We start from the raw sequence: 26272 nt of genomic DNA, 5'->3' as shown, positions 1-26272 counted from the left end.
TAAATTCCTAAAGGAGAAGTTAAGAGAGCTATAAGAAGAAACAGACAGCAAAACTATAAGAGTGGGAGGTCTCAACCTCCTTTGTAAATAAAAAGCTATTAAGAAAAAAAAAAAAAGAAATAAAGGACTTAAATATGTCTACTGAAAAAGAAAATGAACAAGGGATAAATGAACTCTCAAAGAGAAAACAAAAACCCAGGACCAGATGGATTTACAAATGAAATCTACCAAAATACAACCTAAACTGTTTTTTGTTTTTAACACAAGTAATGAACTAAATTCTATTTGTGACTCAAATGTGACTCAAATATTGAAGATAACTAAATGAGGGAGAATGAAAACAGAGGAGGAAAAACATAGGCCAATTTCTCTAATGACTATTGATATAAAATTTTAATAAAACAATAGCAAGGAGAATTCAAAAATGTACCAAAAAAAATGATAAGCAGGCTGGATTTATGCTAGCAAGATTGGTTCAATATTAGGAAAATCATACACATAAATTACCACATTAATAACAAAGGTGATAAAATCGTAAGACTATTTCAGTAGATAAAGAAAAACTTTTAACAACATATAACACCTATTCCTGTTTAAAAAAAAAAAAAAAAACAATGAAAAGCTTAGCAATAAACAAAGTTTTCCTTAAAACAATTAAGTATCTACCTGAAACTAAGAACCAGAATTATCTATGATAGGGATAAGCTGGAAAAATTTCCAATAGGATCAAGGGTAAAACAAGGATGTTCATTATTACCATTATTATGCAATACAGTACAAGAAATAATACCTATAGCAACAGAATAAGACAAAGAAATAGAAGAAATAAGTATAGGAAAAGAGGAAACAAAACTATCATTCTTTTCAAATATGATGCTATATTTAGAGAAGCCTAGGAAATGAATTTTAAAAACTAGTTGAAGCAATTAATACTTCATTAAAATAGCAGGATATAAAATAAACCCACATAAATCATCAGTATTCCTATATTTTACCAACAAAATTCAGCAGGAAGCAATAGAGAAATTCCATTTAAAATACCTATAAATAGTAAAAATACTTGAGAATTGACTTGCCAAGACACACACAGGAATTATATGAACACAATTGCAAAGCACTGAATATGCAAACAAAGATAGATTCACAACTTCCAGAGTCCAAATCCAATATTTTCTACTATGTCATCTAGCTGCTTCAAATATAAACTATTGTTATGTCTGTTCCAGAGAAGAATATTATCATTGTAAAAGCCCAGGCATTAAAGTCCCTACTTCAGTACTATACAGCAAGTACTTTTGATATATGATGCTGAGCAAAGATTAATTGCCTCCAGTTAGATCTCAGCATATTAGAATAGGGGTCTTTATGCTTCAGGGTAGTCAAGAATAGGTAAGAAGATATTTAGATGTTCCTATATCTAGAATACAATTTTTAAAAAAAACAATGATTTCATTTGTCTCACTGACATTTTAAGAACATGTAAAATGATGAGATTAAGCACCTCCATTAATGGGCAAAATTAGCCCTCCTTTATAAATATTATTACTTTTATTGTTATTGTAATTATTACACATATTAGCAAACAACTAATATATAACAAAAGTCACACATGCCAATGCATTATATATGTTTTGAATTTAAAGCTAAAACTAAGCATAAAGTGAGAAAAACATCTTGAGACAAGGTCAAACTCACATTCTTCTTCCCAAAACTTTGTTACAAAATGTTACATAATTTCTACTACAACTAATGCCTTTTATTGTGAAGTAGACAGAAATGAGAAAACAGTGTAAATTTAATGAAGTGATGATATAACCAAAATTTCATTTGGCTTCTGTTTTACTAGTATTGCATAGTTAAAAATAAATAACAATAAAATAGCACATTTCTTCTCATCATCAGCTCTTGGATAACAATAACTTTTGTTTTAGACCTAGAAATGTATTTGGGAGAAATACAAATTAAGCATAATTGATAAAATATAAGAACATAGATAACCTGAGATTATATTTTATCTGGTAGTTCTAAATAATGTCTAGAAATTCTTGGCAATACTATTTCTTTCATGATAGAGAAAATAATAAGACATCAAGAATAAAGAATTATGTGATGCGCTAAGGTGCAATAAGGTACAGTGGCTAAAGCTCTACACCAGTCAAAAAAAAATCTGAGTTCAAATCTGGTCTCAGACTATTAATAACTATGTGGCTAGGACAACTCACAACCTCTATTCGTCTCAGCTTCCTCAACTATAATAGCATCTACTTCCTAGGGTGACTGTGAAAATCAAATGAGATAATATTTGCAATACAAATGCTACAATTATCATCACTATTATTCTTATTATTCCCCCCCCCCAGAAAAATGTAATGCCAAACACTGAGCAACAATAAAAATGAAAAAACTGCAGAAATCATCCCTTTCAATTCTACTCTTAAAGCTTTTTCCTGAACATTAGAACATTTTCCTGAACATGACTATGTCTTTGAAATTTGAAATTGCTCAGATTTATCCACTGCCATACAACTTCCAAGTCAAATTTATACTTTGGTCTCAACAATCTGAAAATTCCCTATTGCTGTCAAAAGCAACACAATTCTTTAAGCATCCCAAGTTCATTACATTGGTGTTAACTTTGTTACTGCTTCATTCCTGCTTATCATACATATTTTGCCATTTCTACCTCCATAACATCTCTCAGATCTGACTTCTGCTCTTAGTGCATAAATCCACTATCCTAGTTCAGGTTTTTATCACCTATCCCTTAGACAACTGGGATGGCTTTCTAATTGGTCTCTCTGTATATAGTCCCTCCCTACTCTAATCCTCCACACAAATGTCAAAGTGATTTTTCTTAAACACTTATTTGAGCATGTCAAACCCCTATTCAATCAATTCTAATTACTCCCTGTTGATTCAAGGGTCAATTATAATCTCCTCTTTTTATTTTTAAAGCCTTTCAAAAAACAAATCCAGCCTCATTAAACATTATTCTCCTTCTTCCACTCTATAACCTAATAAAAACAAATCATCTTGCTGTTCCTCACATAATCTTCTTTCTTTGTACCTTTTTATTAATGAAGTCTTACTCCAAAAATGGAAAGTACTCCCCCTTCTCACATTCACTTTATGGAATCATTCACTTCCTTAAAGAAGCAACAAAAATTTCTACATGATGAATCCCTCAAATGGCTCACACTCATCTCATTCAGGATGACACAAAAGTCTTAGTATAGTTTTAAACTTTCATACTCCAATGCCCTAATCATTTAGCTATAGCAACTAATGCCTAAAACTGCATTAAGATTTTTGGAAAACCCTGTTTAAATTCTGTATAATATTTCATATTATGTATACATACACAAATTTTTGTATGTATCTTATTCTAAATTTATTTATTCTAGATGTGCTCATATACACTATTTCTCCTGATAGATTGAAATACTTTTGAGAGCAAGAACTGTTTCAGTCCCTTGGTCAATAAGACATTTAAATATCTACTATGTGACAGACACTTGAAGTATAATAATCCCTAGCACCTAGGAGTACAACAGGCATTTAACAAGTGCTTAGGAAATGCTAGGTGATTGACTGATTAATTGTGAAGTATATAAAGAACTATCAAAGAAAGACGAACTACACAGTTGTCAAACAAGCTATACATTAGAGGAGTGGAATCACTAATTGGAAGGAATATGAGGGACTTTTCAGAAAAAGAAAGAAATAATGTTTAAAATTACCACGGAAAGCAGTTTATGGATAACAATTCAAAAGCCAAATAAAAATGAAAATTGATTAACTATCTCAATTTGAGATATCATTTTCCTCGTCACAAATCAAATAATTTTTTTTCTTCTAAAAGGCTAACGTCTACTTATAAATAAAAGGCAAAAAGAAAGAATTCACAATTTTTTCCACCAAAGTTAAAACTTTTCGTAAGCCCATATTTATAAAATAAAATCCTACATATAAATAAACTCTAATAGCTACCTATTGTCTACAAGATTAAATATAAAATGAATTTAAAGACTTTCTTAATCTGGCCTCCTATTTTCTCTCCACATAAATCAGTTTCCTTCTTATCTTTGGAACATAACATTACATCTCTTGACTCCAGGCATGTAATCACTCAATGTTTTCCCATTACTGGAACTCTCTTCCTTCTCATTTTCTCCTTGTTTTACTGGCTTTCTTCAAATCTCAGCTCAAGTTCAACTTTTTACAATAAGTATTTCCAAGTACTCCTTAATCTTAGTTCTTTCCTTCTGAGATGATCTCAAATTAAACCTGCTTAAATTTTGCTTGTATAGAGTGGGTTTTGGACTGTTTTTTGCCATTCTTTATATTTCCAGAACTTAGCAAAGTATCTAGTATACTGTAGGCATTTAACAAATGCTTGTTAATGACTTGAAAATACTTCTGCTCAAGTGTTATGAAATACTTTAAAAAAAAAAAAAAAAGGATAACTATAAAAACCGAAGACTCTTAGCAAATTACACAAAAATAAAAATCTTAGTTCAGCAAGATTTTTAACACTGCAAAAGGTTATGTATATGTTGTTTGCATCCTCAGTTGATGGGGGGAATATTTTATCCAAACTAGATATGCATACATATTTCTATGTGTAGTAAAATGCTGATATATCTATATATAAATTGCCCTTGAAGAAGAAGGAAGGCACTTCCTGTTTCTATTCTTACACCTAAACAGAGATTAGTTTCTACTCTCAAAAAATGCCTGAGAACACAGGGACAAGATGTGTAATAACTTGAAAAGCCTTAAAATACAAGACTTCTGGTCACCATATGCTACATCAAAGTCCAGACTATCAAAATCTAAATTATTACCAGTTTACTATTTTCTAACTGGACTACAGAAATCTTCCAACTATGTTGTCTTAACTTCTTTAAAATGTCTATCTTGGTCATAAATAGTATTCAATTTTTATTATGAAAGCAACTTTCAAAGAAAAAAATCTCTAATGACCAATTAATGAAAATAATCTCAAAATATTACAGAATAACAAAAATCAGCTTTATCTATGCTTTTGTAAATTTCCTGTAAGTGAAAGACATTTAAAAAGAACGTGAATTATTTTGCCTTTTTTTTTCCTTTAATCATTAAACTTACCTGGAATGCTTCCTAATATATCTTTAGTATGACAGTTGAGATCCTCTGTTTCTCCATCTTTAAAACTTCCTATTTCTCCATAGTAAAGGGCAACACCTAGTTGCATTATACGAATAAACATTGGGAGTTGTTGATCTGTGATGGAAAGCTTCAAACTTTCAACTAGTGTATGAATCTGAGTAAAAAGGACAGGAAAGTAATGGAAAACATGTTTAAAGGGAATGCTTTTTTAATAGAAAACATACATAAATTTCATACTGTATTCTTGAAGTACAAAAAAATATATACAAAGCAAAGACACTTAGCCTTAATCTCACTGAAATTAAACTAATTTTTTTTCAGGAGCAATAAATTTTAGATAGAAAACTACGTGTACAGAAATGAAAACTTGCATACACACACACACACACACACACACACATATACATATCCTATAAGCAAAATACTATTATGTTGTAAATAATTATGTCAGTTTTCGGCAATAAATAGAACCATTCCTTGTAAAATTTGGTAGTAAATTACACATGAAGCCATCTTAGCAAAATTTTCATATGACTATCATTGATAGTTTTGTTCCATAAAGAAAATTTATATATCCTGAAGACACATGTAAGAATAGAAAATACTAAAATCACAGTTGTAGAAACACTAAATAAAACAGTCAGTCTCAAAAAATGGAAATCCAAATGAAATACAACTTCCAGAATGTTTTTTGAATGTGTTTGAATTAATTTGAATAATTAATAATTAATAGTTCTCAACACAATCTAATTATTATCTAATATCAATTAATGGCAGGACAGAAATAAGATGAATTGCTAATAAGGATGTAAAATTGCCAAAAAATAAATCCATAAGGAAAAAGGAACATAAATGGAAATGTTGGAAATGAAAGTAGCTAAACTATAAAGTTTTGATTCTCAAAAAAAAAAAAAAAAAAAAAATATATATATATATATACACACATACATATTTCTACTACCTGCTTAAGTATCTGTAAGTCACGTGAAAGAGAAAAGGGAAACAACTTTTTAGGCAGAAATCATTTTTTTTTCAGAAATCATAAAATTTTTAAATGAATAAATGAGGAAGGAAACAATTTCAAAAGGGAAGAAAACTAAATATCTTGAATTTCAACTCACTATAAACAAGCTTAAAAATATTGTATTAGTAGTCATGCTCTAAAGCTCCTTCAAGTTAGAGGTTTCTCTGTTAATCCATTTCTGACTGAGATTTCAATCAAGTCTCTACCTCATATCCATATCTAAACCATCCTGAAGATGTCCTAGCCTCATAATTTAGTGAGAAAACTGCTGGGCATTTGAAGAGTATTTCTTTATTTCACTTTGCCCTGCACCTAAAATCCTCTCCTCTTTTTACTTTCTCTTAGGCAGATAATAAGGGTGGTCTACAAGATGGTTCACATGGAAAATGTCATGTGAAACAGGAATTACAATCTATTTGACTTGAGGGCAAAAACTAAAGAAGATGATAAGTTACAGAAATATATATGGATAATTTTCCTAACAAGTGAATTTATCCAAAAGTAGAATTTTTTTGAGTTATATTTCCCTTCTTGTCATCTAGATAGGGATTGAAAACTCCTGTTGGAGGCAATTCCAATAGACTTGGGGTGGAAAATGCTACTCACATCCAGAGAGAGAGAACTATGGAGATTAAATGTGGATCAAAGTATACTACCTTTTTTTTTGGGGGGGGGTTTCTTTGCTTTTTCCTTTCTCTTTTGTCTGATTTTTTTTTTTTTTTGGTGTCCTCCATGTTTAATTCTTTGACTATTAACATCACGTATTTATAAATATTTTCTTTTTTTTTTCTATTTTTTTTTAATTTAATAGCCTTTTATTTACAGGATATATACATGGGTAACTTTACAGCATTAACAATTGCCAAACCTCTTGTTCCAATTTTTCACCTCTTACCCCCACCCCTCCCTAGATGGCAGGATGACCAGTAGATGTTAAATATATTAAAATATAAATTAGATACACAATAAGTATACATGACCAAAACGTTATTTTGCTGTACAAAAAGAATCAGACTCTGAAATATTGTACAATTAGCTTGTAAGGAAATAAAAATGCAGGTGTGTATAAATATAGGGATTGGAATTCAATGTAATGGTTTTTAGTCATCTCCCAGAGTTCTTTTTCTGGGCATAGCTAGTTCAGTTCATTACTGCTCCATTAGAAATGATTTGGTTGATCTCGTTGCTGAGGATGGCCTGGTCCATCAGAACTGGTCATCATATAGTATTATTGTTGAAGTATATAATGATCTCCTGGTCCTGCTCATTTCACTCAGCATCAGTTCGTGTAAGTCTCTCCAGGCCTTTCTGAAATTATCCTGTTGGTCATTTCTTACAGCACAGTAATATTCCATAATATTCATATACCACAATTTATTCAGCCATTCTCCAACTGATGGACATCCATTCAGTTTCCAGTTTTAGCCACTACAAAAGGGCTGCCACAAACATTCGTGCACATACAGGTCCCTTTCCCTTCTTTATAATCTCTTTGGGATATAATCCCAGTAGTAACACTGATGGATCAAAGGGTATGCACAGTTTGACAACTTTTTGAGCATAGTTCCAAACTACTCTCCAAAATGGTTGGATTCGTTCACAACTCCACCAACAATGTATCAATGTCCCAGTTTCCCGCATCCCCTCCAACAATCATCATTATTTTTTCCTGTCATCTTAGCCAATCTGACAGGTGTGTAGTGGTATCTTAGAGTTGTCTTAATTTGCATTTCTCTGATTAATAATGACTTGGAGCATCTTTTCATATGACTAGAAATAGTTTCAATTTCTTCATCTGAGAATTGTCTGTTCATATCCTTTGACCATTTTTCAATTGGAGAATGGCTTGATTTTTTATAAATTAGAGTTAATTCTCTATATATTTTGGAAATGAGGCCTTTATCAGAACCTTTGTTTGTCTGATTTTTCTTGCACAACATGACAAATATGGAAATACATTTGAATTGTACATATTTAACTTATATCAGATTGCTTACTGTCTTGGGGGGAGAAGTAAAAGAGGGAGGGAGAAAAATTCAGAAAAAATTTAGAAAAATTAATGTTGAAAACTCTCTTTACAAGTTTTTGAAAAAATAAAATACTACAGAAAAACAAAAACAAAAACTCTTTGTTGGGTTATCACAATAATAATAATAGTCTTTGCCCTCTACTACCACTTCCAGATTCTATCTCTTTTCTGCTTCACTCAATAACTTCTCTTCCTCTATTCATATCTACTACCCAATCAAAATTCTTAGAGGTATTGTCTATACAACTTCAGGTCAATCCCCTTATTCAATGAGTTTCATACCTGGCTAATAATTTTCCTTTCTACTCCAACTTCTGCTCTCATATTAGGGAATTTCAAAATACCTACTGACCCTCTTTCCAATACCCTAAGCACTCAGTTCCTCAATCTTTGCACTTCCAAGAACCTCCTACTTCATCCTATCTCAATTACAAGGAGGTCATAACTTTGATCTTGCTATCACCCACAAAAATATCACTTCTATGTTCAAGATTTCCAAAATTTTCTCAATCATAATATATTGACTATTCCTCTCTCCCTCTGCTTTCTCATAAAAAGCTCTACTATTCATCCACTCCATAACCTACAACCCGTTGCTTTCATCCCACCCAATTTTTCCTGGGCCATATGCCTTGCACTATCCACTCTCTCTGTGTTCTTCTCTCCATCTTGACTCCTTGGTGAACCAGTTCAATTCTACACTATCCTCTTCTCTTAAGTTCCTGGTCATTTGATATTCCTTGTTGCACCTTGCCAACCTTCAGACTTATCAAAATAAATCTGTTTATGTTATGCAGTATTATGTGTTATGTTATACAATATTATACAGCGTTTCTGTGATTTTTATCCACTTTTGTTCAGCAGCATGTGTATAGAAGCAAAAGTGGCAATGCATGGTATAAGTGATGAAGCCTCAGAATTAGCAAATTCTGTAGCCTTTTCTCAATTCTCATGCTCTTTGACTTCACTTTAGCCTCTGACACTATTGCTCACCCTTTGCTTCATAGCACTCTCATCTAGATTTTCACGGCACCACTCTCTCCAATATCTCCTCCTATGTCACATTTCTTGTCTGTTTTGATGGATCTTCCTCCAGATGACAGCTTCTAGTGCTGCCATCTTTACAATGTATTTATCATGCAATATTATACATTATAACAATCCAGATCTACCAAAAAGCAATTCCTATGAGGAGAGTGATAATACTTTATCTAAACTTTATGTCTCTTTCAGCACAAGCCTGTACACATGGAAGTCATTTAAATAAACATCCATGTGCTCTGATAAACAAAGCATGGCAGCAGCAGTGAGCTACATTCTGCTTCCAAAAAGAATTTCTTTCTAATTTCAAAGATGTAGATACAAAATATCTGTGTACTAAATGGAAGTCACTCAGATCAAAAATGAAGCGATCAATTGCAAAAAAAGGCAAGGGAGACATACAAATTACAACAAATTTTATAGCTTCAAAATTAAAAACACCTCACATGAGCACATTATTAAAAAAAAAAAAAAAAAATTAAAGATTTTTCACCAGATGAGCCTGAATTGATCTAACTGAAAAGGAGACAGATTAACATTGGTTTACAAAGCTGGCTGGTACAAAAAAAAGTATATAAATGCAGATTCCAATGGGCAAATAAAATGTTGTGAGATCACCAAATGACCTGACTCACATACCCATTGGAACAACAGCTAAAGGTAAAAATTCATTCCATGTCAAAATTTGGCATTAAGACCTTACATCTCTAACCAAATTAAAAAATATCAACTTTAGGTTACTAAGAGGGCTTTAACCTTTTAGATTCATAGTACATGTTTAGAGGACATATTAACACTATATAAAGTATAGTTCTAAAATGTTGCCAAAGGTCTTTTCTTGAAAAATAATGGTTTTGTGTTGGAATCTTTAAAAAGTGTTAAATCATTAGAATTGATAGAGACAATAGTTATCTAATTTAGCATGGTTCAGTATGATTGATCTGATCCTACACGGAGATGTTATGGGCCAGAACTTGAAACAAGGTACTAAGTGAAATTGAGGAGACAATGTTTAAATCTAGTTTAGAATTGATTTAATCCTACAACAAATAATGGTTTCCCAGTGAAATAATGATTGGTGTGTACTCAAGTGTACAGCATATAAGCAAGAAGCAATCAGGGCCTGGGACAGAAGGCCACTCTCAGAGGTGGAGACAGAGTTATTCCATATTCCACCTTTGGGCTGGCTGGAGACATTCGGAGGGAGCTAGGGGCTGAAGCTCAAAACTTTGAAGGAGATAATAAAAGATTGGATTTTAACTCCTGGCTGTATTTGAGGTGATTATTGATTTGAACCAAAACTAAGGCTGCCTCCAGAAAACCTCACCAAGAAACCTGCTCCCAGAGAACCATTATATTATACAAAAGAAGAGAACACCATAGTTTTGGGGCAGCTAAGTGGCGCAGTGGATAGAGCACTAGCCTTGAAATCAGGAGGACCTGAGTTCAAATCTGCCCTTAGACACTTACTATTTCCTAGCTTGTGACCCTGGGCAAGTCACTTGACCCCAACTGCCTCAGCAAAAAGAAAAAAAAGAAGAAAAAGAATGGTTTTAGTGACATTGTGATGGATAGGATACTGGACTGAGAATCAGAGAGACCTGGATTTAAAACCAACTCAAACACTTACTTGCTGTGTGACCCTGAGCAAGTCACTTAACCTGTTTGCCTCAGTTTCCTCATCTATAAAAAGGAGATAATTGTGAAGAACAAATAAAATAATGTAAGAAAAGTTATTATAAAGTTTTAAGTGAAATGTACATACCAATAGTCATTTTAACATTAGTGCAATATAAATGCAAAATGAATCAATGTGATATGTAGACAAAAAAAAGCAATGGTTTTTTAGACTGCTTCAAGAAAAACAGTGTCCACAGCTAGATAACAGTACCGTTGTACTCTACTATGCCCAAATTATATCTATCATTATACTGGGTTCTAGTCAACATATTCAAAGCAAAGACTATTAAGCTAGAATGCATTCAGGGAACAGTAACCAGGATGGTGAATAATCTCAACATTATACTCTGTGATCAAATGAAGAACTAGAGATATATGATCTAGAGAAAAGAAGAAAGAAGGAAAGGAAGGATATGGAATATCATATGTTTTTAAGAAGCTGTAAGTCAAGTTTCACTTGGTCCCAAAAGCCAATGCTAGAAATAATAGGTGCAAGCTACAAAGAAGAAAATTTAGAATTGATATAAGTAAAAAGTTCTTTAAAATTGTAATTGTTCAAAAGTAGAATGAGAGAAGAATGTCTTAAGAGATCCACTTTGATTCAAGAATAATTTACGATTGCTTTTGTCAGGCATTTTAAATACAAAAACAAAACGAATTCCTTCCTGTCTTCAAAGAAGGGGGCTGAGGAAGAAAGGTGCAGTGCAAAAAGGAAAACAGATGACACAAGTATATAAAAAGTTAAATACAAAGTGGATTCTCAGAAAAGGAACTAGAAACTGAGAGGACCAAGATAGTTTTCCCACAGAACATGAAACATAAGCTAATCTTTGAAGGAAGCTAGAAGTCTATGAAATGGGAATAACAATGTTTACCAAAATTTGGCAACAATCTATGCAAAGGCAAAGATATGAGAGATGCAATGTCATGTACAGGAATCACCAAAAAATATAGTTTAGCCCAGACCTTCCAGGCCCTATTCACTGTACTGTGACTGGACTTTATTTTGTATTGTCTCCATCAATTAAAGTATGTACAAAAAACTTGTTCTGCCTTTCTATTTTTATCTTCAGCACTTAGAAGATGCTTGCCATATAACAAACACTTAAGAAATGCCTCTGCACTAAGCTCCCTCCATCAATAATTATGTTATTATCTTAAATTGGTGCTACAAAAAATGAAAAGCAATTCAAGACTATCCAGATGTCATTAGAAAAAAATTGTACAAATTTATTATCTGGTAAATACCCAACCTGGACTATTGGAATTTCTGAGTAAAAGATCACTAAAAAGCCTACCTAAGTCATACTACCATTATTTCAATTTTAAATGTTTGCATAACTATTCAAATTAATATATTTATATGTACATTGGTCAAGTCAAAATTAACCAAAGTAAAGGTGCTTTTGTAGAGAAGTAAAATGTAGAAAGGTAACCACTGAAATGCAACTTTTAAGAACTAGAATGGGAAAAGTATATGCTTATAAGCTAAAAAAATAAAATTAAATAAAATAAGGAAGCCAGACAAAAACTCAACTGTTGAAGTAAAGAAAAAAGTACTATTTGGAGCACTTACTTTAATGACTGATGGCATCTTGGAATTCAGGTTATCATAAGTAAAATGAAGTCGTGTTCTAAAGGAACATTTGTACAGCAAAGGATCCTGGTAAAACTCAATTTTACCACTAGCATTCCTCTTATCAAGACAAACTGTGCAGTCAGAAAAATTTATAACTTTCCGCAGTACTAGGTCAGTTGCTAAAAAGAAAAAGAGGAAAACAAAAATCAAAGTTAATTAGAGATACAGTAGAATTTAGAAAGGAAAATGACTAATTGACAACTCAAAATCACAAATTAAAGACAAAAATATGGAAAACATTTTAACTCTAATTCCTTTCACAGGTCTTATTTCAATAGCAAAAGTATCCAAGTCCATTCAGTCAAGGTGCAAAGGTTCCATCCTAATAAGAATGTTTAAAAAAAAAAAAAAAAAAAAAACTCAGGCTATCTTCTAACATTTCAAAAATCCAGAGAGAATTTTAGTTGGTGCGAAATCAGAGTTATGCGTATGTGTGGAATTGAGCCTGTTTTATTAGTGGTCTTTATCATATGCTTTCACATATATTCTACATTTCATTCAATAGCTTTACACAAGAAGAGATTTTTAAAAAGAATATGTAAACTAATAATGTTCCAAATTTACATATTTTATAAATATACTCAAAGACAGAAAATAAAGAAACAGAAGAGATATTGAGATTTTTCTCTTTTCTCCTCTTTATCCAAAATTAGTACTTTCCAAGAATATTAAGTAACCAATAAAAGTCCAAATTTCTCCCCCCCAAAAAATAATGAAAATATAACAAAAGCTTTATCTCTAGGGCTCTTTTTTTTATGGACTATCCAATACCTAAAATTGTACCAAAGTCTTTTTAGTTCCTCTTCTAGAACCCAATTATATACTTTGTTTTTTAAAGCACTTCTTAAATAACAGTAATAATACTTATACAGCACTTTGAAATTTCCAAAACATTTTACATATATAAAATACACCTTCCAAATCAATATCTAGAACTAGATAAATATTACAAAATAATATCTAATTAGTATCACATTATTTTATAATTCTAAAAGCACTTTCACATGTCATTTTGTCATCTTTAAAATGTGAGTTCTATAAGTGATATTATCCTCATTTTATATGTGATAAAAAGGTCACGTAATTAAACTAAACTGACAGAGCTACTTGGTGCCAGTGCCAGGAACTTACCCTGCAACTTCTTACTTTTCAGATAATGAATGACTGATTATTGAATTCCTGTGTTATTCAGTTTTGTTTTGTTTTCCTACATCTATATCTACAGTCTAATCTTTTGGGGCATTTCAATGTATGTTAGTACCTTTCCTAGAAGAATAGAAGAAGGAATGGAAAGGGAAAAAATTCAAATTAATTCAAAACAGCTTTAGTTTGAAAAATGTAAAAATAAGATCTAAGAAAATAATACCTAAGAAAATGCTTCAAGAGGACTCAACTTTTATTGAATTTTACACACACACACACACATACTCATTCTCCTTTCTTTGAATCTATTAAGATATAACCAGATGAATCACTCCTATTACTCAGTTCCAGCACTCATAGAATTGAACTAAATGATAGTGTATATTACCTTTAATATAACCCTTTAACAACTTAACTTTTGAGCTCAATTTTGAGAACTCCAGACAAGTAGGAAATAACAGAAAATAAGAAAACTATCTTTTCCCAACCATCTCTCCCAACATCTAACATAATGCTCTGCACAAAGCAGATACTTGACAAACGATCCTTAGCTGATAACTTATATTTTAAAAATTAAAATGCTGCAATTTTTACACAAAAAGGAAAACTATCAGTTTACCTACCAGAAATGTCCATGAACGCTCGATCCCAGAATTCGTCTACTGTGTAGCATTCTGCAGAAGTAATATTGACTGAAAGAACAATATCATCCTCCACATATTTTAATATGAGATTATTTATAACAATATTGACATTGTTTACAACTCGTCTAATCAAGCTCTGCACATAGCCTGAAAAATGAAAAACAAAAGGAAAAGATGTCTTTCATTAAATTTTTCTACATTCTTACAAATAACTTACTAGACAAAATTCTTCAGTTAAGAACCACATAATCTTCCTTAGGATAACAAAAAAGAAAACAAAAGGAAAATATGGAATACAGATTTAAAATCCAAAGTAAAAACAAACAAAAAAAAAATCCACCACATAAATATATACCAATGTTCTTCTGTCTAACAAACCAATGCTTTCTTAATTTGATTTCATTATAAGTTTTTTTATGATGAATAATCCTTTATCATTATTCCTATATTTTTATTTTCACTAGTTTTCACATATCCATTGTATAATCATCGAGCATAAAGAAAGAAGGTAAGTAGGTATGAAATTATCTCCTCCATTAGGATATCAGCTCCTGTAGAGACAGACTGTTTGCCTTTCATTGTATTCCCAGTACTTAGCAGGGTACCAATCTGAAATTCCCCATTAAGCATCAGCTGTCTTCTTACTCTGGAACCTCATTCAATGAAAATGGTTTTCTTATTCTAGGATATCTTTCTACTTCTCTACTTCCCTCCTCTCACCACTCTGTTCCTCCTGAGGTTTCCATATTGGGGAGAAGCCTAAGCCAGTCCATTCAACATTAATTCCTCCTTCAGTTCTGCTTCTCTTTCTCTGGTTTTGTTCCATTTCTAATGATGCATTACCTTTCCCTATTAGAATGCAGACTCCTTTTAAAAAGAGAAGAAAGAAGTGTCTGTGTGTCTGTCTGTCTGTCTCTCTCTCTCTCTCTCTCTCTCTCTCCTCCCCTCTTCCTCCCATATAACCAAATGGATGCTAAGTTCTGTCATTTTACCTTAGTAACAACTCTTATATATGTCCCCTTCTGTCCTCAGACATTTCTACTACCCTGGTTCAAGAACTTGGACTATTGCAACAATCTGCTTGTTGCTCTCCACGCCTTGTTTCTCTACAATTCTCTCTTAAGGTTTCAAATGTTTCATTTTCCCAAAAGTGCTGGTCTCAATACATCACTACCACCTCACACTTAACAAATTCCAATGGCTCCTTCTCACCTTCAAAACTCCATAAAAAAATCCTCTGTTTAGTTTCTAAAGCCCTTCATAACCTAGCTTCTTCCAACCTTGTAAAGGTTAAGAAACAAAAAATGAATAGTGCACGTGTTCCACACAATTTTAAAGATATATAGCAGAACAAGACTCCCAGGATACGATTACATGAATGAAGGAAGGGGAAGAGAAGAGGAAAAGAAAAAGGGGAAGCAGTTATATATCACCTATGATGTGCTAGGCACTATGGTAAGTACCTTTTTTTTATAATAACAAACTTGTGAAGTAAGTACTGTTATAATCCACGTTTTGCAGTTAAGGAAACTGAGAGAAACAGAAGTTAAATAATTTGCCCAGGGTGACAGAGGTAGGCTCCTACTCACAAAGAGGGCATTTATCAAAAACAAAAAAGGTCTCTCTTGTTTACTTATTTATTTATAGTAGCACTTTTTGTTATAGGAAAGAACTAGAAATAAAGTGAATGTCCATCAAATGAAGAATAACCAAGCAAACTTTGGCAAATGAATGTAATGTAATATACTTTAAGAAATTAATAATTTTAAAAATAAAAAGCACGAAAATATTCATACAATCTGATAATGCAGAGTTAAATATAATGAAGAAAACAATATACAAAAATACTATAACAATATAAATGGAAATAAAAATGAAAACACAATTGAAAACAAGTATTGTAAAATTATAAAAAACAAAAATGGTCCCAAAGTAGACAAATGAGAAGATACCTCCGTCCCACTCCTGTGAGAAGACAAATGGTCCACAAATTTGGAACACTGGATATATATTTTAGATATTTTGATGTAAATCAGTTGTGTTGATTTCTTTCTCTCTTTTTTCTTAATTAAAAAAAAAATTTATATAGAATGGCTCTCTAGGAGGAGGTAGGATAAAAGAGATAACTAGTAAAAATTTTGATGATAAAAAAACAAAAGATAAAAAAAATTATCAAAACTGGCATTTTTGCTGGAAAATGAGGTAAACCAACTCCCCCTACATCTCCACCCATCATCCCAGTGACTTCCCAAAACAAAACATCCTTTTTGGGCCACTATTTCTCAACATCTGTTCTCTCTCCCATTAGAATATAATTTTTAATGGGTGGGGTATATCACATTTGTGCAATATGTCTTATATATAATACACAAACTTTATCATTAAGTAATGTAGGTTTAATGATTCCTCAATAATTACCAATCTTATTCTAGAACTCTACAAAAGTACACTTGCAATTTCATATTTTGCAATTAAATATACACAAATACATTATTTAAAACATGTATCTTTTGAAAACAACTTTTGGGGGCAAAGGGAATTATTTCTAGCATTTTTCTAATGACACAGAATATCTAAGTGTCTCTCAAAACTACAAACCTTAATGGGACCATGTTTAAAATAATACCTTATGGATTGATTATAAAGTCAAATTTTCTTAATTTTAGTTTCAATCTAATTCTGTGTTTCAACTAAAAGCCACTATGAATAAGTTAGCATTAGTATGTTAAAAAAAATAATTCTATTATGTTAAAATCACAACAGAAGCTAAAAAGAATATGGATCGTTTTCAAGAAAGATACTAATCTTTTTATTACTAGAACATTAGTAAACTAATAACAGATACAGCCTTTAAACATCTTAAAAAACAAACATTTGGTAGGCTTGTACACATTTTTAAAAGTCAAAACGGCTCAAATTTCTTAGTTTTTCTGCTCATTTATATTAATCATCAGGTGGTTTTAATTTTTAATTTAATAACAGAATTTTTTTTAAAAAAAAAAGCTAAAGGAAGTCCTTTGGATCACTGAATAGATGTTCCTACATGGAGGATATATGAGAAGACAGGCCCAACAAACACAGATCATTAAGAAGGTAAAGATATATTTACCTCTCAGACCTGTGGAAGGGGAAGGTCTTTATGACCAAAGCAGAACTAGAGATCATTACTGATCACAAAATAGAAAATTTCGATTATACCAAACTGAAAAGTTTTTGTACAAACAAAACTAATGCAGACAAGATTAGAAGGGAAGCAATAAACTGGGAAAATATTTTTACAGTCAAAGGTTCTGATAAAGGCCTCATTTCCAAAATATATAGAGAATTAACTCTAATTTATAAAAAATCAAGCTCATTCTCCAATTGAAAATGGTCAAAGGATATGAACAGACAATTCTCAGATGAAGAAATTGAAACTATTTCTAGTTATATGAAAAGATGCTCCAAGTCATTATTAATCAGAGTAATGCAAATTAAGACAACTCTAAGATACTACTACACACCTGTCAGATTGGCTAAGATGACAGGAAAAATAATGATGATTGTTGGAGGGATGCGGGAAAACTGGGACATTGATGCATTGTTGGTGGAGTTGTGAACGGGTCCAACCATTTGGAGAGTAAGTTTGGAACTATGCTCAAAAAGTTATCAAACTGTGCATACCCTTTGATCCAGCAGTGTTACTCCTGGGCTTATATCCCAAAGAGATTATAAAGAAGGGAAAGGGACCTGTATGTGCATCAATGTTTGTGGCAGCCCTTTTGTAGTGGCTAGAAACTGGAAACTGAATGGATGTCCATCAGTTGGAGAATGGCTGAATAAATTGTGGTATATGAAAATTATGGAATATTACTGTTCTGTAAGAAATGACCAACAGGATGATTTCCAGAAAGGCCTGGAGAGACTTACACTAACTGATGCTGAGTGAAATGAGCAGGACCAGGAGATCATTATATACTTCAACAACAATACTAGATGATGACCAGTTCTGATGGATCAGGCCATCCTCAGCAATCAGATCAACCAAATCATTTCTAATGGAGCAGTAATGAACTGAGTTAGCTATGCCTAGAAAAATAACTCTGGGAGATGACTAAAACCATTACATTAAATTCTAATCCCTATATTTATGCACACATGCATTTTTGATTTCCTTCACAAGCTAATTGTACAATAATTCAGAGTCTGATTCTTTTTGTACTGCAAAATAATGTTTTGGTCATGTATACTTATTGTGTATCTAAGTTATATTTTAATATATTTAACATCTACTGGTCATCCTGCCATCTAGGGAGGGGGCGGGGGAGGGGGGGTAAGAGGTGAAAAATTGGAACAAGAGGTTTGGCAATTGTTAATGCTGTAAAGTTACCCATGTATAAATCCTGTAAATAAAAGGCTATTAAATAAATAAATAAATATATATTAAAAAAAAAAAAAAAAAAAAGAAGGTAAAGATATAAAACAGAAATTGGAAGCAGAATGGATTAAAAACCAGAATGCAACATTATGTTGTTTACAAGAAATATATTTTAAAATGAGAGACATACATACAGTAAAAGTAAAAGAATGGAGAATTTATTAAACTTCAGCTGATTAAAACAAGAGTTTCAATCATGATCAAAATAAAGTTAAGAGAAACAAACAGGTTAACTATAATATGATAAAAATAACATAAGTATGATGTGATAAACATAGATAATGAAGTAATATCAACATCTCCCTATATACCAAGTGCTATAGCATACATACTTTGAATGGGAAAGCTCAGTGATTTAGAAGTAGAAATCAATAGCAAAATTATAATAGTGGGATACTTCAATCTTCCTTTCCCAGAACCAGATAAATGTAACCAAAAAATAAATAAAGAAGTCAAGGAAATGAACAGAATCTTTAGATAAGCTAGATATGAGCTATATCTACAGAGAACTGAAGGGATATAGAAAGGAATATGTTGTTTCTTAGTAGCACACGGTACCTTTAGAAAAATTAATATTGAGGCAAAAGCTTTTATAGTTAAATGTAGAAAGGTAGAAATATTAAATATATCCTTTTCAGTTCATATTGCAATAAAATTCATACTTAATAAAAAAATCATGGAAACAGATTAATTGAAGACTTAAATATTCTAGTTTTAAAGAATCAGTGGATTAAGGAACAAGTAATAATAATAATACTTTTATTAAAGAAAAAGATATTAATGAGACAACATACTAAAAACACAGAAAACAACACACCAAAACTGCAAAAAGCAGAAATCAGGTGATAATTTACATCTATAAATGCTTATATCAATAAAATAAGAGCAGACCAATAAAGTGGGTATACAATTTTTAAAAGCTAGAAAAAGAACAAAGTAAAAAAACCTTAAACAAAAATTGGAAATCCAAAAAATTAAAAGTAATATTAATAAAACTGAATGTAAGAATTCATTAATTTCACTATTTTATTTATTAATAAAATTTATTAATTCACTGAATTAATATATAAAAATAAGAGCTGGTTTTATAAAAAGAACAAAACATAAAATCTGATTACTAAGATTTTGAAAAAGAAAGAAAAATCAAATCACCTATATCAAAAATGAAAAGGGTGAATATACCACAAATGAAGACGAAATCATAGCAACTATTATGAGTCTCTTTTACCAAATTACATGCCAATAAATTTGACAATTTAAGTAAAATGAAATAATAATTTTAGCATAGTACCAGGATATAAAATAAATCCATGTAAATCATTAGCATTTCTATATATCAAAAGAAATAGTAAGAGATGTCCTACTTAAAATGACTATAGATAGCATAAAATTACTGCCAAAAAAAATTCAAGAACCATATGAACATAATTATAAAACACAAATAAAATCATATTTAAATAACTGGGGAAAAATTAATTGTTGTTAAGAGTGGCAGAGCTAATATAACAAAAATGACAATTCTACCTAATATAGTAATTCAATGACATCCCAATTAAATTACTAAAAAAAAATTATTGAGCTAGAATAAATAACAACAACAACGACCAAAACACAAATAGATAATAAAACTCAATTGGAAGAACAAAAAATCATGAATATCAAATAATCTAAAGAAAGGAAATTAGCAATATCATATGTTAACTATATTATAAGGCACTAATTATCAAAATTATCTGGTTCTTTCTTATAGAACAATAATACTCCATAGCATTCATATACTATAACTTATTCGGTCATTTCCCAATTGATAGGCATGTACTCAGTTTCTTGCCACTACAAAAAAGAGCTGCCACAAACATTTTTGCACATGTAGGTCCTTTTTCCTCTTTTATGATCTCTTTGGGATATAGGCTCAGTAATGGCACTGCGAGGTCAGAGTATGCATAGTTTGATAGCCCTTTGGACCTAGTTCCAAATTGCCCTCCAAAATGGCTGGATCATTTCACAACTTCACCAACAATGCCTATAAATATTCCTATGTCTCCTCAATCTTCAAAAAACTCTTACTTGACCCTTCTAGCCCTGCTAACTATTATTCTATATCTTCTGCCCTTTGTGGCTAAACTCCCTGAAAAGGTTGTCCATAGTGGGTAATTCCACTTTCTCTTCTTTCTCTCTCCTTACAATCCAACTTCAGCTTTTAACATTCCATTGACTGCTCTCTCCAAAGTTACTCTTTTACAAAGTTAATCTTTTAATTCCAAAGTTACCTAATGATCTCATTTTCATTCTCCATCTCTCTACAGCCTCTAACACTGTTGATCACTCTCTCCTCCTTAACACTTTCTTTTTTAGATCTTCAAAATAGCACTCTCCTGGTTCTCCTACCTATTTAACCATTCCTCCTCAGTCTCCTTTACCAAATCTTCATTTAGTTCATGACTTTTAATCATAGATGTCTCACAGCCTCTGTTCTGGATACTCTTTTCTTCTCAAACTATAATATTTCACTTAATTATTTCATTAGCTATCTCATGCGGTATCAAAAGAAGGTCCACGTTCAAGAGATGAAACCAAAAGGTCTTAACAATAGATTGAACTGGGGAAGGAAGGAGGACAGAAGAAGCTGAAAGATACTGAGGAATGTAGCCAGAAAGGGAATAGAACTGCCCTAATGGAAAAACTATCTGCATTCATCAGGACAGATTCTTCAAATCTTCCAAATAGATAGTTATTTAGTTTTCCTGTACTTTCATAAATTTCATTTTGAGTTACCTGGTGGTAAGTCAGGGTCTGTAGGAGTAGCTTGCTGTATTCGTCTTGGTTTCACTGATGATTTTGTGTTCTCAGTAGCACTTCTGTTAGTTGAACTAGAACCACAACTTTCATGATCATCCTATTTTTAATTTAAAAAAAAGGAAACAAAAAACAAAAGCATTAAACATAATGCCAAGAAGAAGCACAGACCTGTTGAAAAGAAATTATTTATAGTTTCTACGTTAAAGGAGCTATCCTCTTCTATTCATCATACACTACACATAATAAACAAATACTACATATATTCTGATGGGATAAAAATGGGTTCCAGATTAACAATATTTTACATTCAAATGTTAAGTCCTATCTATAAGTACATTAAAAAGTTATCAAAACAAATTACAATACTGTTCTGATATCAATATGTTGAAATTCAGTCAAAATAGATATAAAGTCATTTCTCAAAAAATATACTATAAAAAGTTGCTTAATCTTCCTTCATATAGTAGTCTAAAAATTTACTCATAAAAGGACCCACTTGTGCAAAAATGTTTATAGAAGCCCTTTTTGTAGTGCCAAGGAACTGGAAACTGAAAGAATGCCTATCAATTGGAGAACAGCTGAATAAGTTATGATATATAAATTTAACGGAATATTATTGTTTATAAGAAACAACCACAGGATGATTTCAGAAAGGCCTGGAGGGATTTATATGAAGTAAATGAAGTGAGTTCCAAGAGAACAATGTATATAGCAACAAAAAAAATTATGTGATGATCAACTGTGATGAACTTGGCTCTTTTCAACAATGAGATGATTCAAGGAAATTTCAATAGACTTGGGATGGAAAGTACCATCCACATCCAGAAAGAGAACTATGGAGATTAAATATGGATCAAAATATAGTATTTTCACCTTTTTTTTGTTGTTGTTTATTTGCTTTTTTCTTTTCCTTTTTGATCTGATTTTTCTTGTGCAGCATAATAAATGTGGAAATATATTTATGAGAACTGCACACATTCAACCTATACTGGATTACTTACTGTCTAAGGAAGAGGGAACAGCAAGAAAGAGGGGGAAAGATACAGAATACAAGGTTTTACAAGGACGAATGTTGAAAACAATCTTTTGCATTTATTTTGTTTTTTTTTATTTTTTTGCATATATTTTGAAAAATAAAAAACTATTATGAAAATAAAATGTTATAAAACTTTAAAAAAATTTTAATAAAATAAAAATTTACTCATGAAACAAACTGGAAAAGTTTCTAAAATACAGTTCTAAACATATCTCCATACAAACTCTCAATAAACTTCAGTAATTCCTGAGTATTTCCAAGATTAAATATAAAACCCTATTAAGCACCTGACCCCTCCCCTACCTTTTTTAATATTCTGACACCTTTCTCTGCTCCAAATTTCACAGCCCAGCTATACCAGCTTTCTTGCTGCTACTCACACTTCATCTCCCATGCCAAGAATGTTCTTCCCCCTCCACCCAAACCCCTAGATCTCCTTACATCTTTCAAGACTCAGTTCAAATTCCACCTTCAATAAAAAACCTGTCTCACTATTATAGTCTTCCCTGTGAGATTATCTTCAATTTATATTGTTGTTTTGGTTGGATAGATAGTTGTTTACATGTTGTTTCCTCTATTAGCATGTGAGTTCTTTGAGGATAAGGGCTTTATTTTTGTCTTCTTTCTTAGCCCACTAGATTTCCAGTACTTAGCATAGGTCTTGGCACATAGGAGAAGAGGAATGAATGCTTTTTAAATTATTGATGTTAAACGTTTTAAAGGTTGTATAAAAGAGATGAGAAAATCTAACTAGTAAAGACTATAATACTGAAGGCTCCATGAAAGTTTCAGAAGAGAATACCAACAATGACTTTGGTGCAAAAAGTGCAAGACTTGGAGAAAGTAAAGATCTAGATTTAAAATCTGCCTCTAATCAAAAGCAAGTTATGATCATAGTGACCTGGTTCTGGGCAAAATAAGGTATGAACTTGCCTATCTGCCAATCAGAGATCCAGGAGGCAGAATCAATGGATTTAGTGTGAGGAGAAGAAGAGGAACCAGAATGAAGATGGACTGGAAATGTCTAGGAAGTGACATAGTGCCTAAGTACAGATAACAAAAGTTTGAGGGCTTACCTATCAAATCCCAAGTTCCTAGGGACTACAGTATGTTTCCAGTAGAAAGGACAGTCACATAACAATAATGAATTGTTTTAGTGAATGAATAAATCCATTAACACCTCAAACCCATTAACAAATGAGAACATTTCTCTGAGCAAGTCAAAAAGGGAAAACAAATCAGCTAAAGAGATACTGCCAAACTTCTGTGGTTTTAAATATTTAAACCTTAAAGAGTAGTTAAGGCTCTCAACATTTGTAAAGAAGAGAAAGGGATTTTTCTGCCTTTGTCTCCCCCACTCCATCCCAATCATATCCCTCCTTGTGAAGCAAATATACTATATTTCCAGAGTTTAGGAGATGGGGAGCAATTATGGATAGGGATGGTAGTGGATACAGTGCTCCCTATCTCATTAGCCAGCAATTTTGAAAGAATACTTCTTGACAATATAAAACATCTAACAGAGAGTACATGTGCACACACACTCACAGATATAGTTACCTGAGGGAGAGAACAATTTTTAGGAGCATGACCCATCAAATTAGAGAAAAAACTCAAATTACGGGGAGGAATGGACACCAGGAACCTTGTGTGAGAATGGTATAAAGAATAAGTACTTGTAGGCCTTGCAGTTTTAATTGTTATTAGATCTTCAAAATGTGTATTTTACATGTATACCTCACCACCATCATATTCTAAGTTTGAGTTCACTCTCCCTAAGGTGGTTTCATATATTTATGGTAGAATACATCACAAGCAGCAAGAGATGGTTTGTAACTGTTGTTTTTGCTGTCCTTAATGAGTAAGTCTCTCTGATAAAAGCTAAAATAGTCTACCACCCGATCACTAATGGAAGCATCACATTACTGAGCTATATACTAGTAGGAGTAGCCATTCAGAGAATTACTCCTAGAATCACAGGACCACAGGAACTTAACCCAAAAGTTTGAGTCAAATCTGGGGGAATATATAATTAGACACTGAAGGGTAAATCTAAGGCTCTCCATGCTGTTTGTTACTATGATTCCCTTTGGGCATGTCTCACGACAAAAATTTTTGCCAAACTAGTTCTCCCAAACATATCCAAATAGAACTGAAAACAGTAACATCACACTGCTCTCCAACAAGCACTGGCCATGTTTGTCTTATCTCCATTTAGAGGAAACTCAGCACTTGAAAATCATGGTTTTTAGGACTTGCTATTAATTTTTTTTAAATAAGTACTGATATTTTCTTTTTCTTACATCATCAAAGTTTCTCATGTATCTATCTCTCCTACTCCCTCTCCTAGAGAATCATCCTATGTGACAAATAGTAAAAAGTCAGTATAATTAGATCAATACAATGAAAAATTCCAAAAACATGTACAATATGTAACATCTATGGCCACCTCCACAAAAGAGTAGGTTGCAAGTATATTTTCTTCCAGTCCTATTTTGTTGTGTGTTTTTTTTAATTTTATAACATTTACTTTTTATTTTTTGTTATGTCATTGTTCTTTCAATTTACATCATTATAGTTACCATGTAAGGGCAGCTGGGTAGTAAAGTGTATAGAATTCCAGGCCTAAAGTCAGAAAGACTGAACTTCCTGAGTTTAAATCTTCCCTCAGACACTTACTAGCTATATGACCCACCCTTTTTGCTGCAGTTCCTCATCTACAAAATGACTAGAAAAGGACGCCACAAATCACAACCAGCATCTTTACCAAGAAAACCTCAAATGGAGTCACAAAGGGTAGGATAAGACTGAAACAAATGAACAACAAAAGATTGCTACATATATATGGTTTTCATGGTTCTGATTATTTCAGTCTGCATCAGTTAATATATAGATTTTCCCATGCTTCTCTATATTCATCACATACATCATTCCTTACCACATTTTTTTTTTTTAACAATTTCCCAATTGATGAGTATCTACTTTGTTTCCAGCTCTGAGGCATCAAAAAAAGCACTGTTATAAATATTGTGTACTATATGGGAATTTCTTCCTTATTAGTGACTTCCCTAGAAGTAACTGAGTCCCTGGTTCAAAGGGTATGGCCATTTTAGTTATTTGCATAATTCCAAATTGCTTTCCAAAAAGTTTATACTACTTCACAACTTTACCAATAATTATTAGTGTGCCTATTTTCTCTTACCCCTTCCATCAATGACTACTTACATTTCTTATAATTTTTGCCAAATTGCAAGGAGTAAGTTGAAACTTCAGAGTTGTTTTCATTTGCATTTCTCTCACTATTAGAGATCTGGAACATTTTTTCATGTGGCTGTGAATACTTCTTTTGACCATTTATTTCTTAGGTAATGATTATCAGTATGCGTATGCATATTTATCTGTATATATGTATATGTTTACACATATATACAGCCTATATTATACACACACATATATTCACTTATTTGTGTATGTGTATATATATTTATATACATAATATATATTTGTAATATATATATGTATAACATATATTATGTAATATGTTACATATTATATAACAATTTATATATGCATTGTTTATATATCTTGTATGCTAAGCCATTTTCAGAGAAATTTGAAACAAAGATTTTTTTTTCCCCAATCAACCATTTCCCTTCTTATACTAAATAA

General features: G+C 31.8%; 1 protein-coding gene across 9 annotated transcripts in view; it reads right to left on the bottom strand.

Moving 5' to 3' along the window:
* VPS13B (vacuolar protein sorting 13 homolog B) overlaps positions 1–26272 on the bottom strand; it is a 950112-nt gene that overhangs the window by 874509 nt on the left and 49331 nt on the right. For all 9 annotated transcript variants that reach the window (XR_004232297.1, XM_031954131.1, XM_031954187.1 and 6 more), the window contains 4 exons: positions 21544–21664; positions 14331–14498; positions 12502–12683; positions 5131–5305 (listed from right to left, as the gene is read on the bottom strand). Coding sequence is in view for 8 of the 9 variants with exons in the window: in XM_031954131.1 (XP_031809991.1) it covers positions 5131–5305; positions 12502–12683; positions 14331–14498; positions 21544–21664 (646 nt within the window). In the remaining variant the exon portion in view is untranslated. The remainder of the gene's footprint in view (positions 1–5130; positions 5306–12501; positions 12684–14330; positions 14499–21543; positions 21665–26272) is intronic.

The sequence above is a fragment of the Sarcophilus harrisii genome, chromosome 1 (assembly GCF_902635505.1).
Source record: "Sarcophilus harrisii chromosome 1, mSarHar1.11, whole genome shotgun sequence".
Taxonomy (NCBI): domain Eukaryota; kingdom Metazoa; phylum Chordata; class Mammalia; order Dasyuromorphia; family Dasyuridae; genus Sarcophilus; species Sarcophilus harrisii.
Note: the sequence above shows the minus strand (reverse complement) of the source record. Positions and strands in the feature narration are given on the sequence as shown.